We start from the raw sequence: 21,003 nt of genomic DNA, 5'->3' as shown, positions 1-21,003 counted from the left end.
GCAGTATACTATCTTCAAATAGCCATGTTGTCTGCGTAGAACCTAGTTTCTGGTCTCTTCAAATAAAAATTGGTAATAAATCACGTGCAAACATTGGGGAAGAGTTTAAAAGTTTCTTAGAAGTGGAAACTCTGTTTTAAGCTGCAAAATGCAAAGTTTAATTCCCATTTTTTTAAAACCCTTATCAAAAACTACAGTTCATGGATCGTTTGTTTTGTGCTTATTCGAGAAATATTTACCAAGTGACAATTAGGAAGTATCATGAAGATTTGAAACATAGAAAACAATATTTCAAAAAAATAAACATCCCATAGAGATACAGATATAAGAGTTTAAGAATTCTAAACTATAAATCACGTTATATTCAGAACCAAAATTCATTGCTCCAAATCTAAATCATAATTTCAAATCAAATTTTGAGGAACAAAAAATGAATTAAATTTAAAAAAAGATACAAAGTTACAATCAGAGCAAAAACAGAAATTGCACCAAATGTTAGTTTCTATTCCTTGTCTTTGAAACACAAAAAAAATCATTTCCTGTGTTGTTTTTGAATATGATTCTCATCAGATATTTTTTTTTTTTATCAAATTGTTATTCTGAGTGTCGCGAAAGTATCATTTGATGCCCTCAAAGCCAAAGGGGTATTAGTGCAAAAATGAACGGTTGAAAAAAAATTGAGAATAAAGATTAAATGTTTAAAACAGCTAAGGAATCCAAATGAGTTTAGTACATTAAACAAAGATCCTGAATTTTCAAAATTCATAAAAATGATGAAACTGAACTTCAGTAACTGAAGAAACAACACAACACTTGAAAATCCCAATGAATTGAACCTGGGAAAAGATAAGATCAAAATCATAGAAATATTTATATTAAGAAATCACTATGATACTAGCAACTCAACTATCAGGTCGTTTTTATGATAATTTGAGATTGATCATTTGGAAAATGATATACTGAATTCAGGATATTAGAGTAGATGATAAAATTTTAGTTGAATCAGTTGAAAATGTTCCAATACAAATTTCAAGTCTAAGACAGAAATTGGGATGGAAATTCAATAAAGAAACCCTGTACTGTCGATTTTTTTTTTAAATATTTATCTTTCAAAAATAGGGAAGTAAATGGGCTTAGAATTTATAAACCAATGAAAATTTCAATAATAATGATTGAAAGGTGAAAAGTTATTATAATAGGCGGTATTAACCCGGATACTGCCCGGGTAAAATTCTGAAATGAAAATCAATAAGCGAAATTAGCTGCTATTTTAGTGCAGTAAACCATAACCTGGATACTTAACGTAACAACAGGAGGAGATATTTTTTCTTTATTTTACCTGTTCTGTACAGAATATCGTAACTGATATGTTTCGATAAAAAATGAAAATTCGAGGTATTTTGCCTCATATTTTTCTTAATTTTTTTTCGAATTCGGTTTTGTCCAGAAGATTTTGATATTCTCAGCTCGCAAAATGTGGGAGAGCTCCTTCACTGCTTACTCTAGGGGGCCCCCTTCACTTTTTTAAGACAAAATTTTATCTAGATGTTATTTCACGGGGTCTCTTTAGTTTTTATATTTTAAGTTTTCATCCAGATTTTCTAGTTTTAATTTCTTTTCATGGATTTGTAGTAGCATAATTAAAGTAATGTTAAAACTTTTTTTTCCCTCGGGGGGCCCCCCTGAGCCGGGGGGCCCGGAGCAATTGCCCCTTTTGCCCCCCCCCCTTTAATCCGGCCTTGTGAAAATGCCAAACTGCTATCGAAACGTGCTCTTACCCCACCGCTGGGGCAAAAGTTCGAATGATGTGGGGTAAAAGTACGACCATTCAGAATTCCACAATTCTGCATGAAGTCAAGAGGAAAATTATTCAATATCAATCTTTGCTTACTTCTGTGTTCGCTTCTGATACAAATTCTATACATGGGCGAACAACCTGCGCGGATCAATCCACGCCAGAGTTTTGAATTTTTCTGTTTTCGGTTTGTGATAATCTCAAAACGTACTTTTACCCGACTCGTACTTATACCCCACCTTACTCTAATTTTTTTTTGGGTCAATATAAAATTAAAGTTTCTTACTTTGAATTAGAAAAGTATGAAAAGATTTTCAACGTGAACTGATTTTTCCCAACTAAAATATTAAAATGACCCTATTTATCATGAATTTCCAATAAGCTTTTGAACGCTAAGTCTCTTTTTTTACGTAAAAACATTAATTTTTAAACTTAAAAATCTTCGAAGTTGAAATTTAATTCAAGTTTTCACAGTTACACAAGTATTAAGAATTAGAGCTATTAAAGATGTTGAGAGAAGAAAATGGTTCCGCTCAAGATCATTTTTTAGTTCCTCTCAAGATCAGCGTAGTTCCGCTCAAGATCAGAATTCTAACTTCAGTAATATAGCTCTAGAGTTATTAGGATTTACTCTAAAATACTCTAAAAATCATCATTAGGAAGCAGAAACTAAGATCTATCCGCTGAACTGAAAAAATTTTGGTTCAGATATAACCCATAGCCATACCGCTTGATCAACTGTTCCGAGTTGCGTCGAATTTAGCCATTTAGTTCCGCTCAAGATCATTTACCCTAAGTTAATTTATTTTACCAAATTAGAAATCATTTGAAGCATTTTGTGTGTCAAATATTCAGAAATAATAGTAAGAGATAAAAATTCCGATTCCAGTCAGATTTATTTTATACTCTTGTAAACTCAATTGAATTTTAGGATTCAAGTTTACCACAAAGAATCTGGAGTATAAATAATGTTCAAAAACAAACCAGTAAAATATATTTTCAGCTGTATTTTTACCTCAAAATTAAGTACCGTTTTTTTTATCAACAAAAACCATAATTAATTTATTTCGTTATTATTATTCTCAAACAACGAAATCTTCAAACTGAACTCAAATCTCCCTTTTTTCTTATTTCCATCTTATTTATCTTTCCTAACTGGCTCTGATTGAATATAAAATTTAAACTTGAATCAAGAATCAAAATTATGAAACTGAAATTTCCTGCAATTTGAATCCTTAATGAAAATCTCAAATTGAGATTTGAATCTTGTAACCAAACTTAACTTCGAGCTGAATCTGTTTCTAAATTTCGAATTTAAATTCTAAATTTATATTCTGTATTTTTAACTTAACTTCAAAGTATGCATCTCCAATTAGAAAAAAATTTTCAAATCTATAATAACGAAATTTGTATCGGAATTTCTGATTCAGATCCTTGAACCAGAAGTCTCTAATTTGAATTCTGAATTTGTGGTTTTCAATTTGAATACTTCCTTCAAATATTTATTTGTTACTCTACTTGTGAATCTGATTAAAAATTGCAAATGATAAAGTTTTAAAATTCTGGATCACCATTACGAAACTTTCTAAAGTTTCCAAGCTTCGTAAGAAGAATTAAGGGCAAAAATTTCAAATTATCTTTATTTTCGAATCAGAATCTTGTCTTAATGGAGAATCTTCCTGAAAATCAAAAAAAAAAAAAAAATTGGATACATAGCTCGAATCTAAACACAAATCTCGATTTTTTATTTTTATAATAAAATAAGGAACTTTAACATTTGAGGATGAAATTCCCGGAAAAAAGAAAACAACAACAAAGCCAACTTTTATTCCTTGCAAAATTTGGGCATTTCGTTTTCAAGACCTTTTTCCAATGACACAATTGAAGTTTTTGTTTTATTTTGCAAATAAAGTTAATTAATATGTGAAAAAATTTGGAAAATATGGCAAGCTTAGTATAATTATTTAAGTTTGATATTAGGGACTGAATTAAGTACAACAAGTTAATTTTTTTTTTTTTTGAAAAACTAGTCGAATTGAAAACCTGGGATATAATTTCGAGGTTTTGACCTGAGTTATGAGTCGAAATTGTAACTCTTGAATCATTTCGGACCATCATCAAAATTTGATTGACAATTTAATTCTCAAAACCTGACCTGAAATTGGTTTTCCAATCATTATTTTGTATCTAATATTAAGACTTAGACATAAGACATAAGACATAAGACATAAGACATAAGACATAAGACATAAGACATAAGACATAAGACATAAGACATAAGACATAAGACATAAGACATAAGACATAAGACATAAGACATAAGACATAAGACATAAGACATAAGACATAAGACATAAGACATAAGACATAAGACATAAGACATAAGACATAAGACATAAGACATAAGACATAAGACATAAGACATAAGACATAAGACATAAGACATAAGACATAAGACATAAGACATAAGACATAAGACATAAGACATAAGACATAAGACATAAGACATAAGACATAAGACATAAGACATAAGACATAAGACATAAGACATAAGACATAAGACATAAGACATAAGACATAAGACATAAGACATAAGACATAAGACATAAGACATAAGACATAAGACATAAGACATAAGACATAAGACATAAGACATAAGACATAAAACATAAAATCCTAAATTCTGCTAAAATAAATGTATTACTTGCATAAAATTCCTTTCCCATTCCAAGTTTGGTTAAATTTGCTTGTCCAATTTCCAAGTCATTAAAATTAAAATTATAAGAGTCACCCTGATAAATAAACTAGAAACATTTCTGCTTCCCCAATTCCTTCTACACAAAATTTGCTCTATCATTTCTCGAGTTATTTAAAAGAATATGGGTACATCCCTCAACTCTTTCTAGTTCTCGGCTGACAAGAAAGGAGAACTCTAAAATTCTTTTTTCCATATGCTTTCCTATGACAAATTTGACCCAATTTGCTTAAAATGTTATCAAATTATGCAAATCATTTCATGAGAGAACTTTCTTCTTCCTCCCACTGGAGGTTTCCCAAATAAGCATAGCATACATTTTTCCATTGCAAATACCCTCCCCTACTAAAGTTGGTTTTTTTTCGTTTGACGAACTATGCAAATAAATATATCTGTTAGGCTCCCGTTACCTGTTCCTATCTTACTCAGTGGAAAAAGGAAGGAACCCAAATAGTAATAGAAACTTTACTAGTATCAAAACAAAAGCCCATACAAAATGCGGTGCCTTTCGACTGATTACCTCTCGACATCTTAAAAAAAATGTGGTGGCCCCCTTCTTTCTATTTATTCACTGGGATCAGGGAGAGATTTCAAACAACCGTAGAGTATTTTTCCGTATCCAAATATCCTCCCTTGCAAAATTTAGTTCCATTTACTTGATTATTTCTCCAGTTTAAAAAAAAATGGAGTTCCCTTTCTGGATCTCCAATTGAAGGTGGGAAGGGCTTCAAACCTTCTTGGAAACATCTCGTTCACCCAAATATGTACTTCCACATTAAAATTTGATTACCCTCGCTTGATCAGTTATCGACATTGTAAAAAATTGTATGGGCGCCTTCCCCTCTTCCTAACCTTCGCGATACAAGTCGGGAGGAGTCTCAAAGAATCACATAATCTTTTCGCATATCCAAATGTACTCCCATGCCAATTTGATTTCGTTTGCTCGGATAATTATCGAATCATGCGAAATAAAATTGTATGTTAGCCCCCCTCTCCCATTTTTCTCCCCACTGGAAGAAGGAAGGGGCCTCAAATAATCATTAAAACATTTCTCGTGTACAAATACCCTCCCATGCCAAACATGGTTTCATTTGCTTGACTTATTCTCGAATCTTGTAAAAAATTGTTAGAGCGTCCCTTTTCCATTTCCCCGCTGGAAGAAGGAGAGGAGTGGTACCAAATATTCATAGAAATATTTCTTGTAGCCTAATATCCTTCCATGCCAGATTAAGTAACATTTGCTTGAATGGTTCTACAGCTATGCAAACATTTCTCTTTCGTTTGGGACCCTCCTCCCTTCCAGGAACCTTTCCCGCCCTCAAACACACACACACCTGCCAAGTTTCAAGCAAATCGGTTCAGTAGTTTTCAAGTCTTTGGAAACAAACAGACAGACAGTCAAAAATCCATTTTAGATATATGTATAGATAGGCTGTGAAATTTTCTCTATCTAAGAGCATGAAACTTCTAATGCTCTTCTCATTATCCATAACAAGAAGGTAAGAAGAACACTACAGTTTTTTCATGTTATTTCAGTTATTTTTGCTATCTAGAGATGTTCAAGCCTAGTTTAGCAGATTCTGAAATTGTTTGGAATAGTTAAAGGGCAATAATTAAAGTTAAAATTAAAATAAAACAACGGAAACTTCAACAAAAATTAAAAATTACTAATCCTTATGTCCATAAGTGCATATTTCTCGTAATTTTAACCATAGAACCTGAAATCAGTAGAATGGTGTTTGAGTTATGTAGCAATAATGAAATTCTTCAAAGAAAAAAGGGCTTGTGCAGAAATCCAAACATATTGGACTACATAACTTCAATATGAAATTTGTTTTTTTTTCCATATTGAAGGTGAATAAATTTTCTATCGATCATCTGAACTTCATTTTTGTGTTCGTTTGCATTCGAAAAACCAATAAAAATCGAATTTTTCTGCAAATCGCAAAATTCTGTTTTAGTGAGGTTTTTGGACAAAACATTAACATCTTAAAATTGGGCCTTAACTTTCAGTTAAAATTGAAGAATTTAAGAAATTTTTTATCATAATCAGTTCAAAACTGAAGATGTTATGATTGTTTCACTGTAACCATGGTGCTTGTTTTCTGTATAATATTGAAGAAACAATGTGTACAGTAAAGCTACTAATATTAGTAAACACGTTATAAACATGATAAACCCTACGCGCTCTTAGATTAAATTCATCATTAACTTACAAGAAGGTGACATGAATGGTGACATGACAAGTTTAAGCAAGATCTGTTTACGGCAATTGTGAATGTTGAGGAATTTTGCTCGCAAAACGCAATAAATACTGGTTTTTCATAACAAGTTTTTGTCTACAAGCCGATGGCTGTTTAGGAAAAATTTTCCTGTATATGCAAAATATTTCCTCCGAAGACCTCTTCACGATCAGAGTTATTACGAAGAAGTTATTGCAGTTTCCACTTCAATTTTAAATTTAGTTACAGGTCGAGCACCACTGACTTTCAGTGTGTGCTACTCGGCTAACTTTACCCAAAACACAAACACGCGAAACCCAAAACTGTGTAGCAATAAATATAATTTACTCTTACGACACATTAAAAATTTAAGCTAGCTTAACATAGGGCCCTATTGCATAAGACGAGTCACGAGTCATTTTACTCGATTGACCCATTTTGGCATTATAGTAGTCGAATCGAGTCAAACTTCAGTCGAGTAGCTCGACTGAGTCGACTGCTTGAAAGTTCGTGACTCAGCTGTCACGATTAAGCGAGCCAAGATTGTTTTGATCTGGCCCTGCAGCAGAGGTGCCAGGTGTCCTGATTTATCAGGATTTGTCCTGATTTTCGAGAGATTATTCGGTGAAATCATTCGCAAAAATCCGTAATAAATGAAATGTGCGAAATGAACGTGGTCTTAAACTGACTGAGAAAACTGCATGCCTCGTGGATTTCACGGTACCGTTTCCTGAGGGCTGCATCGAATTTTGGTCTTTTGTTTTGATTTTCGTTCGATTTCCATATTTCTGTTATTGTAGACCCCTGAGCAGTGGGCAGATGGGGTTAAAAAAATAGAAATCGAGAGCTGATCCTCGGCAAGAACCTATATCGGAAAATGCTGGCAGCAGCACCCCGAATGTGGGGCGCGCAACACGCAACAGCAGGACCTTTCCGGGAGAGTGCTAGCAGCAGCCAAATAATATTCCCAATAATGTGTGGTTCGAAAAGAACGTAACAACTGAATCCTTCCGGGAGAGTACTACCAGAGTTTGACCTGTAATTAATTGATAGTCTCCCGAACAACTTAACTTTATTACAACAATCTGTAAAAAGCAGTGAAACACACGCACGCATGCACACACACACACGCACACAATCTTGTTAAATTTTAAATAAAAACACTTATTTTCATTTCCCTATCTATAGCATTGATGCATGGTATGGTTAAGTTTTATTGAGGAATGTTTTCCATCTTTCTAATTTAACGATTAATTCGAAAGCATAGGAAGTTGTCTTTGTTTCAAAAGGATAATTTTTGCTTTGTACAGCCACAAAAACAATTTCTGTTCAAAAAATTAATGAAAGGTTTGTGTATAAGAATATTACCATTTATTGTAACTAATCATAAGTAAAAATAAATTATTTGATACAATTAATAAAATAAGTAAAACAATCTCCATCGTTTATGGAATTTTTCTAGGTCATGACTTTGATATCACAATATCAGGCCTCTTGAAAATCAGGACAAATCCTGAAAGATCAGGACACCTGACACCCCTGCTGATATTTGACATGAGGAAATATTTCAAGCGGTTTGAAAAACGTCAACATGACAGTCGCCATTCGAGCAGTTTCACTCGACTACCATAATACGACATTTTGCTCGACTCGTCAGTGACTAGAGTCGAGTCGAGTTGCTCGACTCGTTTTATGTAATAGGCCCCATATTGTCTACTCACGGGCCCGTATCCCACTTTAAAGACAAACGTCTGACAGCCAACACCCACGAGGGGTCGTTGTCTTCTTCCAATGAAAACTTCTACCGGATGATTGCCGAGCTAGTGGTCATGTTCCGGCACCTTACGTGCAATTTTCTTTCGTCTCCCAATTTCCTTTTTACTAGTGACACGGAAATGTCTTCGACCAAAGGCTTCATTTCCGCTGGAGATAGTTCTGTTTGCTGCTGGGTCAGAAAAAAACATAGTACGCTATCTCCCATTGCCTCTTCACTAAATCAATTTGAATTTGGTTAGCACTTTGTTGGCTTCGACTCCGGGAAGTAAACGACGGACGGTAACAACACGACGTCCCGCAAACAACAATCGCAATGAAGAATTCTGGCGTTTTTTGTTTCGTTCCACCGATTTGGTTTTGTTTTGCCGATTCTTGTTTATGTTATGTCTGTTCAATGAAGGTCAAAACAAGTAGAAATGGATTGACAGTTGATCACCTGTCTCTTTTAAGTTGACTTCGAACGATTTCTACCAAGTCGAAACGAATCCTGCTGCCGAGCTGGATTGGTTTCGACTAGTTTCTACTTGCTCCATTGAACAACGACCTGATTAATTTCGACCAAAACATTGGCTCGTTGAACATCTACCAGTTGACAGAAACCAGTTGAAACCGATTTTTACCAACCATTGAACGAAGCTGTTGTCCACATGTGCGTTTGACGTTTACACTCTTAACTATAAACACTTAATTTTGGCGCGAATGAATAAATTGTATTCGCTCAAAATTTAATAACCACATATACTTAATTATAACGCTACAATGTATTTAGTAATTAATTTTTTTCTGAAGAGAACGTAGTTTACACATCGAAACATAATATATTTGATATTCACTTTACCAACGAAATAAGCTTTGAGCAACACTCAAACCCTTCAAATTTCTATTCGAGATCTTTCTGTAAAAAAAAATGAAAATTTGCTCGTGATGAATTGTTAATTTCAATTCAATCACAGTTATTTAAAATATAACATGACGATAAATCGCAAGGACTTGCTGCCTTCTCCAGTGAATGTTTTCGATTTCAACACAATCAAAACAGGTTAATATTTTGGCAACCCTGTTGAACATTTTTAGCTCTCAGAGCCAAAGGTGGATAAGTGTAAAAAATATCGATTTTGAGTTGAGAATGCCAAACAATTCCTCGTATTACAATATATAAAAAAAAAGTATCCTTCTTTCTGAAGTTCAATCTGTATAAAAGTCGGAAAAAAGTTAAATTTCGCCTGCCTTTAGATTTTTTACAGTCACCTCAACCAATTTCTTCGCCGCAGTTTTCTTTGAACTGCTTCTGTCTGCTAACAGTTTTATGGTCTTCTTAAGGCTCTATTTGACTATCGCCCAATATTTTTCGATTGTACCAAGTTTTGGTGTTTTGAGAGAATTCTTATCCTTGGGCGCAACCTGAATGTTGTTAGCAGCATACTACTCCATAGCTTTTTTCCATGATGACAGGATGCCATCCTCCCAAAACAGCACAGACAAGTAATGTTTCTTCAAGAAAGACAGCAAAGGTTGCTGTATGACACTCTTGTCTAGGAAGCTGTCTGAAGTCTGCCTTGGCGTAGGTTTCGTCGTCCATTACCACGCATTCAAACTTTGTCAGCAATGCCGTATACAGCAGCCGAAATCTTGATTTTGCCTTAAGATTTTGCTTGTCGTTGTGATTTGAAGACTGAAAATAATATTTACTTGAAATCTAAGTGACCTCTGGCATTAATTTTGGCCATTCGTAAATTCATGTGAATGTGATCGTCAAGGGAAAATTTTGTTATGTGAGCGGTCGAGTGAATTGAACGTGATCGAATATGTGGATTGTCAGTGTACGCTCAAGTCATCCAACGATTTAGCTGTAACTGCGTGCGTGTAGTTTGGATTTTCACAGCGCATGTACATAATTTTTGGGTGTCATTTTGATAACTAAAAATCTAATGTCAAAATCCAAATAAAAGCATCATTCTACATACACACAACTGCACTCATCACTTTTTTATCCGAACACCCTTTATTTGGCGATTTATCAGAATGCTGGAATTTTATGTTTAAACTTTTACGTTCGAAAGATAAATTTAATTGATTTAAAAATCTATGGAAAATTATGTTTTTGTACCCCTTTGGGCCTAAGGGCTTCATTTCTAAGTTTTTAATTCTAAGGATTCAAGATCGTTAAGAAAGTTATAAAATTTAACAGCATAAAGTGTATTCTTATATGGTATTCTTAAAAGCTTTCAAGTTTGAAAAAAAATCATCCAAAAAGGAATTTTGAAAAAAATATTTCAAGCATCTAATCAAAACAAAATCAAATGAAATTATTTTGAACGAAAGTTCTGATGTAGATTAATACCAGTTTTTAAAACATTTTATTTGAAATAACCTATTTCTGCAAATTATTCCGTTTGGCGATTACACGCGTTTTGAGTTAAGGACTGGAGTCTAACTAGAGATGATAATCGTGTAAAATGACCATTACCAAAGAATAATTAACTTGTTCAACGGCCTGATCGGAAAAGTCATAAAACTCTTTAGCAAAAAAATGTATTCTAAAGTTTTTCAAACTACAGGTTATCAACCCATCAGATGCCTCAGAACCATGAAAAGGTTTCCTTAAATCTTCTTCAGCGAAATAAACCATAGATTCTCATGTTTCATCGGTGCCTAAAACGAGGAAGACTAAAAACGTCCGTACAAGTGCAAAAGCCACAGCAAAAAAGTGATCCCTAGTGTAAGTTACTTAAATAGTGCAATTGTTATCCTCTAGTCAAAGTTCGGGAGAAAAAGTTGAAGAATTCTGTGAGGAGAGAAGAAAAAATAATCAAATTCAGACATGTTGGACCTGCAGCGGCACATCGACTGCCCGCTGTGGGATGTCCTCGGCAGTCCGCTGATTCCTTGGACCGGGATGCGATATGCCTGCTTCAAGGTTCTGCATGCGTACTGCAAAGTCTTCGACCAACAGGAACTCTACGATCTGATTGTCAGGTAAATATGAGGATGCTGTGTAATATTGTTTACAATGTTTCCTATTAGATCTGTCTTGAATTTTGCATTTATATAAATTACAGCCCCTAAGGAAGATCCAATGAAGATAGAAACGTCGAAGTAAACCAAAGTTGCCAAAGTTCATAATTGTCGAAAATTTGAAATTCAGTGTTGAATTTTGAGACTACACAAACGTCGTAAAGTTCAATATGTGATAGATATGATTTACTATTAACGCATTGCGAATCAAATCTCTTTTTTCCGCTTGACGCGAGTGAGCTTCCCTGACAAGCATAACAAAAAAGTGATACATATTATAAAAAAAAATTCTATATTATTGTATACAATACTTTCGATGTCTCATAGAAACTTAATTTGTAGAATTTGGTTCAATCGTTTCTGAGATAGAGAATGCCGAATTTTGGTGTGTTGAGCCTGAAATTCTTCGCGAACCTTAATGTGTAAAAAATATGAACAAGGTCAATTTTCATCTACCCTTTCATTCTGTCCCAGATTTCCATTTGAAAAACGTTTTAATCATTGCAATCATAAACAACAACGCATTTGTTGATTAAATCCGTGTTTTCCATTTCCATTTTCCAAACTCATCTGTGCCTCAAGACGTTTTGGAATCCATTTCCAAACAAATTGAGTCGTTTCGGAATGCGCATAGATGATTTATTTGCCCCAAACGGTTTGGTTTGTGTTGCTGCTGCTGCTGCTCTCGAAATACGACGCTGATGATGGGCCAAACAAGAGTGACGACTTGAGATAATCAACCAATTTCGGGGATGAGAACGAAAAAAAATCAAATGCAAAGTTTCCGAAACAACACGATTTAATTTGTCGGTTGGTGGTTTTAGATGGGTCAGACAGAGAAAAAAAACGATAAACAAAAAACAACAATCTTAAAATATGTTTACGGAGATGATTGGAAGCAAGAAGTAAGGAAATAACGCCAAAACCCCTTGCTCAGAAAGTGATCCGCGGAAAAACAAACCATGACTTTAACTATCAACAAAAATCGTAACGAGATTGAGTGGTTTTGTAGTAGAGCAACAATAGAATGAGCAGCTAGGAAGTGGTGTTAAAATTGAATAGGTTCTTCGATTGAAAAGAACCTTTGAATATGTGAATATATATTCCTTATTTGTGTGTATTTAATTTATTTTAACTCATTTATTTCAAGTGTACAATAAGTTGCATCGAAACTTTTCTTGAATTGTCCCTTTTAACGAATTTCAAAAATTCTGTCTCAAAAGTTTGTTTTTTTTTTTTTTTTGTCAAAACAAACGACCCCAGCAAACATTTCACTAGGTATACAGTAAAAACAACAGGGATACAAAAACTTTCATACCAGAAGAAATAATCGTACTAAACTTACTAAAATTGCATATATTTACACATATATAGCTACAAAAGAGGCTGGGTCATTCGACCGAATGGTTGTTAGGCCGAATGAACGTTAGGCCGATTGCTCGTAAGGCCGAATGATCGTAAGGCCGAGTGGAAGATTGGCTGAATGGTCGAATCCGACCTTGCATCCATTCGGCCTGGTGCAGACAAGTGTAAAAGATTTGTTATTGACCCTTCATTACGATCATTCAGCCTTATGATTATTTGGCCTAACGACCATTCTGCCTAACTGCCATTTACCCCAACATACAAACATGCGTTAATATGTCTTATCGAGCTGGCATACATGCGGCCTAACGACCATTTGGCCTAATAACCATTTGGCATACCATACCATACAAAAAAGCGATAATATGGCTTATAGGCCTAGTATAAGTTCGGCCCAACGCCCATTCAGCCTAACAACCATTCGGCCTTACGATCTTTCGCCCTGACAGAAAATCGAACAGCATTCCTCCAATCCAAACTCAATAGTTGTTTGAGAGACAAGGGATGTTTTAGTCCCCCCACGCACATTTTTTGTTCGATTGTCGATGTCAAATTTTTCGTAAATCAGAACAAATTGATGACCTTTATAAATTGCCTGAAATTAATCAATATATTTGTGGCTTTTTGACTACATATTGACGACCAAAGCTATCATTTGCTCATTTCAAAATGTTTTGCTTAAGAAGTGTCGTAAATGAATCATGAAAAATCACTCAGACCAAATATATATATACGATAGCCACGAAAAATCTCAATATAAACGACTTAGTAATCGCTTTTATTAGGATTCCATTTTAAGGGGACAGAATTTTTACAGATTTTCAAAATGAGATTTTGATATTCGGGTTTAATTACAAATTTTGTATGGAAAAATGCAAAAAATTGTTTGGGGAATATCACTTTTTGGCTTTTTAATTTTTTTATATTTCTCATTTCTAATTCTTTTCTTTTTTCTTAACATTTTTAGAACAAATATGTTCATACAATTATTAGTACAAATCATTTTTTTATTCAGTCTAAGCATTGGTAGCCAATGGTGCAGCTTATTGCGATCGAACACATGTATTCATGTGCTTGTTTTTAGTTTGATCATTTTATTCTCTTTTCTCACACTTTAAATTTTAATTTCAACAATATCGCATTCCTTCTTTTCAGGGAAGCATAATATGAATTGTGCCGAAAAAACGAGGAATGCTGATCTTTTAAGGATTTTTTCTTGGATTTTTTTTGTTATTTCAATTTCTAAAGCATTTAAAACGGAACATTATCTGGAAAAAATTAAATTAAAATTTTGTATTGTCTGAGAATTGGATAAGGCTTTTTGTTTTATTTAATGATTTGATTCCGAATGAAGAAAAACTTAAGAAAAACTATTTTACAGCATTTTTTTACTTAGTTAAATGGAGGCCATATTAAATGAGAAATAGGGCGCGGAATCCGTTAATTAATTTTAATAAATCTCAGTAGACCAGTTTTAGAATTTTGCTCCAAATATGAAATTTTGAATGAAAAATAAATAAAAGAACTTGTACTTAGATTAAAATATCATGGTCTGCATAACAGTTATTTTAAATCTCTTTTCTGCATATTAAAGGTGAGCAAATATCATTTGAACACCACTTTTTCGCATCATCAACAGTATTGTTGATACTAGTGAAAAATATTATAAAAAACGATTTTTCTTTCAGAAAAAAACTTTGTTTTAGCGACAGTTTAGACTCGATGGTTACATTTAAAAAATCTTATTTGGCCTTAAATGTGAATTCAAAACATACATTTCAAGTGGTTATTTGTGAAAATCGGTTGAAAATTCAAGAAGTAACGGATACTTTACCATAACAGTATTTTTTCGTTTTTTTAATAATTCAACGAACCGCAATATACTAGTCATAGTATAGGAAGAATTAAACATGGTATATCTCACTCGCTCCAAGTAAAAATTATTTATTTGCTAACCTTAGGTCACATGCCACATTTTAGAAATACCAAACCATGGGAAGGAGTCTCAAACGTGAATAGAATTTTAAACTAAGGCTATGATCATTTAGTATACGGGCACTTTGTTTCGGTGATAGCTACGTTATTAGAGCTCGGATATGCAAAACTTTAGCAGCGTTGTGTTGGTTATAGAAAGGACTATCTTGCCTATTTTTGCCAGATTTTTAAATTAATGTGTGTTTGAGATATTTACGATGCAAAAAGACATGGTAAAACTCATAAACTGTTGATTTTATTCTGATTCTTTTTTGGACCGAATGGTTAAGAAGTATAAGGAGCCACTCTAGAATCCACACGAAGTTCAAATCAAGCATCGGAATGGAACCCTTGATCTTAAATTTGGTAAAAAGTCTATGCTTATTGGGGATAACTGAATGCAGACCCCTTAAATAATGCAATTAATCCATTTCCGTCAGTCAAAAAGTGTTTTCCGACTAGTAGAGAACTATTAAATAACTAATAGCGAGCAGTTTCTTAGATTGCAATGTGTGTAACCAGTTTTTATGCAATGTGACAGATGTGTCCTGATGGACGAAGAAATTTATGTAAAAAACCGGATTTAAGAGATCAAATTTTTCGAGATGCCTACTAATGAAAAGGTTCCAACCAGATTCCAATTGCTTTTTCCAGGTGAGTTTGTGTAAAATATCATGATTTTGCAAGGGTTTTACTTCTGTGGTAAAAATAATAGATCAATACATGACTGACACAAGTGTGCAAAGATAAAAAAGAGATTTTATGAAAAAGTATGATTATTTCTTGAAATCCTTAATAAATATATATTTTTTTATATTCTTATATTGAATGTCATATTAACACCTTCATTTCCTCCATAGAAAGTTTTTCGATCAAATGAATAGTTTTTAAAATACAATCGTTTGTAACTGCCCGGATACTAAATGATCATAGCCTTATGCTATGCTCGGGAGAAACAAAAACGACTGGTTTTTCATTAATAACTATTTTCTTTACTAGCCGATAGTTTTTTTCTGATTAACTTTATCAACGCCTAAATTGAAACAAATATTTATTCCAAAACTGTAACACGATTGGACTTGGAACAAAAAAGTTATTGCGGTTCAAAGATTGTATTTCGGCCGAAAAGTCTCGTATAAATCGCAATGTGTAAATAGTACTCATTGCGTGTTAGGTAAAATTTGCTACCTTTGAATCCCATAACTTTTTTGTTTCAAGTTTAATCGTGTTAGAGTCTTGGAGTGAAATATTTATTCGACTTAGGCTTTAATAAAATTAAGAAAAAAAACAATTGGCTAGTAAAGAAAAATTTATGAAAATGAGGCTGTCAATCTAAAGTTCAAAAAATTAAATGATTACACTGGGTGACAGCCAAAAAAAAGTCTGGGGTTTAGATTAGGATTTAGACTAATTTTTGTGTCCTGAGTTAGAATATCACATTGATTTTGCTGTATCAGGTCAACTTTTTGAGATACAGCCATATGGCTATATACGCTTCAATACGCTAGTAATATGGGTTTTGAGTTCAATCTATGTAATTAGATGACAGCCAAAAAATAGTCTGGGGTTTCTCAGCTGATTTAGACTAATTTTCATGTCCTGAGTTAGAATATCACATTGGTTTTGCTGTATCAGGTCAGAGATACAGTATTCTAATATCCTGACCTAATTGAACAAAACCATGGTCATTTTCGGACTCAGGGCGTCAATATTAGTCTAATTCAGTTGGAAAACCCTGGACTATTTTCAAAAAATCTTTTTTTGTTACTCAGTGTTATTCGACCATTTTGCGGTATAGAGGTTTTAATTTTGAGTTGCGAAATTTAGATGAAAGTATAATGTCTCTGTCAAAATTCAATAACGAGACTGTGTTTAGAAAATTTATGAGAACTATTGCAATAACAACTGTTTCATTTAAAACCTTTTAAATTATTTATTGAAATCATTATTAGTCACTTAATCTTAATCCGTGATAAAATGTTTGAAACTTTTTAACTATTTCGATCATGATTTTAAGGTAAATAAAACTTAAACCTTATCACCTGAAATTGATGTAAACAATTCGAAACCAGAAGCTCTCTTAATAAATATTCTATGAAATATGAAATCAAGATTTCCAATATAAATGAAACTAAAGTTCAGCAAGTTTTTCCAAAATTCTGATTTGAACGAATCGGATTACTGAATGTTGAGCCAAAACTTTCAATCTATTCTTAACTTACTTATGCAAAATTCAATCGGAATACTTTAAAACTGAATATTTTATATCTTCACAACCCAAACATCAAATTTTGAAAGTTTGTCAATTTTGAGCATTAGCATATTGTTCTAAGATCGTATAAATGCATTCAATTCCAACCATTACAATCCAAATAATCAGAAATTAACTGCATCAGAAGATCGCTAGCATTAATTTACTGAAAAATAGGGAACACATTCTTTCAACATAAATCAATGATAGTTACCCAGAAAATTATTTAAATCATCTTCAATTTAGCAACAATGTTCGAAACTGAGTGGATAACAATTCCAGAAAATATGGCTGTGATCTGAAGAAAATTTAGAGAATTAAGATACTTTGAATTTCAGTGTACGGACAATTTTTTGTCGTAACTATTTTGTTCTCACTGTATCATATCATAATTTATGTAACATCAGTTATTCTTATGAGTAAAGTAACATTAGGTCTAATAAGAAAACTTTCTTCTACACCAAATGAAGATATTTCAGTTACTCTTTTGCCCTCTCTGTTGTTTGAAGAAGGTACCTGTCAAAAGTATTTTGATCTATATGAAAGTGATGTTTAGAAATTTTTTTTTGACTGACTGTATGTGTGGTGAAGTTCTGTATATTATGTTGAATACCACAATAGTTCAAATCATATGAAATTTGTAATTCACAAAACACAACAGAAGCGTCACTTTTTCATTCACAATAAAAGCTTAATCTATATTTTTATCCTTTTTTCCAACAATAATGGTTCTTGAAACACGGCAACTTATTTTTTCAAAAATTGATCTTAATAATGAATTTAAAAATCAGGAATCCTAATAGATACAAACATTGACACGCTACACTGAGCCGGTTTGGGGTCATTTCTTAATTTTTCAAACCCTGGGGTCTAAAAAGTTTTGTATAAGTTCAAAACTCATCCAAAATTTTTTGCAGAATATTAAAGTAACGTTCACATGAGTAAATTTTTAGGTTTGAATGGTTAAGTTGAATATTTCGTACTGAAAAATCAACATCATTTTTGTTTCTTCTATGGAACCGAGTTAGCTAATGGTTTTTGTGTCAATTTATAAATTCTTATCTTATCAAGGAAAAAAATACCGAGCTTTTTAACAGGGGTATGTCTTTTGGCATTGAAAAACAAAGAAATTCAACTGACATCACTGCTGGTGCCTCACGAAGTGTTGCATAAAAAGCAGTGAATGCCAAAAGATATACCCCTATTTAACAGCTTATAACTTTTTTTGCCTAACAAGATTCGAAATTACGGTCTTCGAGAAAGTTGTTCAGTGGAAAATTTTCTAAAGAGAATTTATAAGTTGGCACAAAACCTATTCCCAAGCTTAGTTCTGCAGAAGAAACAAAAATAAAGTTGGGTTTTCACTAGAAAATATTAAATTTTCCAATACAAACCTAAAAGATCAAATTTACCCATGTAAATGTTACTTAAAAATTCTGCAAAATATCATGAATGAGTTTTGAACTTTAACGAAGCTTTTTAGACCCCAGGGTTTGAGAAATTAAAAAATTACCCCAAATCGACACAGTCTATTGACACACCCTTAACAAAAAAAAAGCTGCTTGCGGTGTTCCAACATTATATTCCCCAGAGCAAGAAAAGCTTAACTCGACCGTATGCTGTGTACTGTCTGCCCGATGAGAATCACTTTACTTCAAGTGATGCTTAGGTAAGACGCCCAGCATCAGAATGAATTGGCCGCGTCGCGTCGCTTCTCATCTCATTATCGGGGAACGGAGGTATCGAATCGGATTGAAGAGGTACTGATGATGATGGTCATGGGAAAAGTTCAATGAATGTGGCCGCAACAGTGTAAACAAAACGGGGTAATTGCTGGCTAGCCATCTTGCCAGCAAAATCACGTTGATCAACGATAACAAACTAGACTTGGAGGGGGGCTTCATTCATGAAAATTAAAGCGAGAGCTACAGTTTGCCTTTTTTTCTAACTCCAAGCCAACAGATTAATTGTAGCAGCAGAACGATCTGTTTACAATTTTACATCGACGATTATTGTTTATGCTCGGTTGAAGTGTTAATGGAAATGAATGTTTTTTCTAGGGTGCCAGGTTTTATAACAGTTTTGTTTGATTAACTACTGATGTTGATCATTGATTGTATTTATTTTAGTTTTATGGCTTTTTCATGAAGGAATTTAAAAGAAAAAAATATTCTTGGTTGATTCTTGTTTGTTAATCTGGAATGCCATAAATTATTTAAAGTATTTCAAATTACCCCCTCAAAATCAAACCTAACGAAGATCGTTCATCAATCAACAACGGGCAGCATCGAGTCGATCGAAAATAAACCCAAAACATTTACGACCCACTAAAACTCACTTTCGTTTTGCTTTTTACCAGGAATTAAGCCGCTGACGAGCTCTGTCAGCGACGCGAAAACAAGCAGTTTGTCAAATCAATTTCGTGCTTCTTTGTGAAACATTTTTCTCTTTCTAAATTATTTAAGGTGGAAAGTAAGAACGGCAAAATGTAAGTGTATGGAATGAAAACCTTCTCTTGGAAATGATGGAATTAAGTTCTTAGTCTCAGTACGGTGTTAAGTATATTTCGATGAGTTTAAACAACAACAAAATCCCTAAAAATTTCCCACAGTATAGATTACATTTTTCCAACCTGACGGAGTATCTTACTTAAATGAAAAAATACAACTTTGGTTTGCTTCGATGTATCTCATATCAGAAGAAAACCGATTTGATTATCATTATCATATGTACTTGGTTTCTAAAATACCTCTGTTTTTCATTATATCGGAATGATTCGGGCCATATTGAACCGAATAGCTTTGGAAGGTTAAAGAAAAATTAAACAGGGTTTTAAGTCCAAAAATTGAAAAAAAAATATATGTATGTTCATTTCAATAACCAGTTTTAATTCAACATTTTAAAAATCGATAGCTATACAATGTTTAAGCTTTTTTAATTCTTTGCAATTTTGAATAAATGTCGGAAATTTTTGTGCTGAAATCGCTCTTAAAAAGACACTGTGCCATGTGTGCGCTTCAACGAGTTTCCAATTCATACAAAACAATCTGTCCAACTTCATCCAATCTTCAGGTGAGATACTTGCCTAAAGGAAGGAAAAATAACAAACTACACTTTCCGCCGGTTTGATATAAAACTTTCCCTTTGGCAGAGGAAGACGGTGATATTTTCCACTCCACTCACAAATTACCCTTCATTACGAGCTAATTCAATTAAATTTTACGATCTTCGTGTGTGATTTTCCGCTTCCACCGGTTTTTTGTTTGTTTTCCTTCAGATTTTTTTTATCTAACCGAACTTCTTTTTCCGACCACGAGTTACAAATTGAGAGCACTTATTCACCATCGTGAGATTGAGAGAGGAAATGGAAAAACAACTCAAACGGTGTCTTTCGAAAACAGCTGATTTTCTCAATGTCAACGTTCGAAACATGTGGAAGATCGAATGAACTACCCAGCGTCTCCCCTGAAACGAACAAAAATCTTTCTAACGACACTAGCGCCACACAACGGTCGCTAGTTAAACCACCAATTATCTTTATTTACACACTCTCTTTCCTTCTCTCTACAGGAAAACCTGCCAGGAGTGCAAATGCCCGCGGGAAACCCACGCCGTCTACCACGAACAGCTGACCTCGGTTCGGGAGCGACTCGGCTTCAAGCACGACAGCAACACCAGCCGGGTGGATCCGCGCCAGATGGGCTACACGTGGGTGCCGCCCGGCATTCTCACCTCTGCCAAGGTAAGCCGGTAGTGGCATGATAATGGGTTTGAAATGGGTCTTGACTTCTTGAATTTTTAAGTTATTTTAAAAATAGTGGATAGTTAAATCAAAATATATGAATACCCG

At 33.6% G+C, this 21,003-nt stretch overlaps 1 protein-coding gene across 2 annotated transcripts in view; it reads left to right on the top strand.

Moving 5' to 3' along the window:
• LOC129756924 (four and a half LIM domains protein 2) overlaps positions 1–21,003 on the top strand; it is a 495,033-nt gene that overhangs the window by 225,659 nt on the left and 248,371 nt on the right. Inside the window, exons 1-2 of one of the 2 annotated variants that reach the window (XM_055753988.1) lie at positions 11,384–11,524; positions 20,724–20,895. In XM_055753988.1, the coding sequence (XP_055609963.1) occupies positions 11,445–11,524; positions 20,724–20,895 (252 nt within the window). In that variant the 5' untranslated portion in view covers positions 11,384–11,444. Of the gene's footprint in view, positions 1–11,383; positions 11,525–20,723; positions 20,896–21,003 lie in introns of those variants that run through there. The other variant, XM_055753987.1, reaches the window with a different exon arrangement.

This window comes from Uranotaenia lowii, chromosome 3 (genome assembly GCF_029784155.1).
Source record: "Uranotaenia lowii strain MFRU-FL chromosome 3, ASM2978415v1, whole genome shotgun sequence".
NCBI classification, from domain to species: domain Eukaryota; kingdom Metazoa; phylum Arthropoda; class Insecta; order Diptera; family Culicidae; genus Uranotaenia; species Uranotaenia lowii.
The sequence above is the reverse complement of the archived record's forward strand: the minus strand, read 5'-3'. Positions and strand labels throughout refer to the sequence as shown.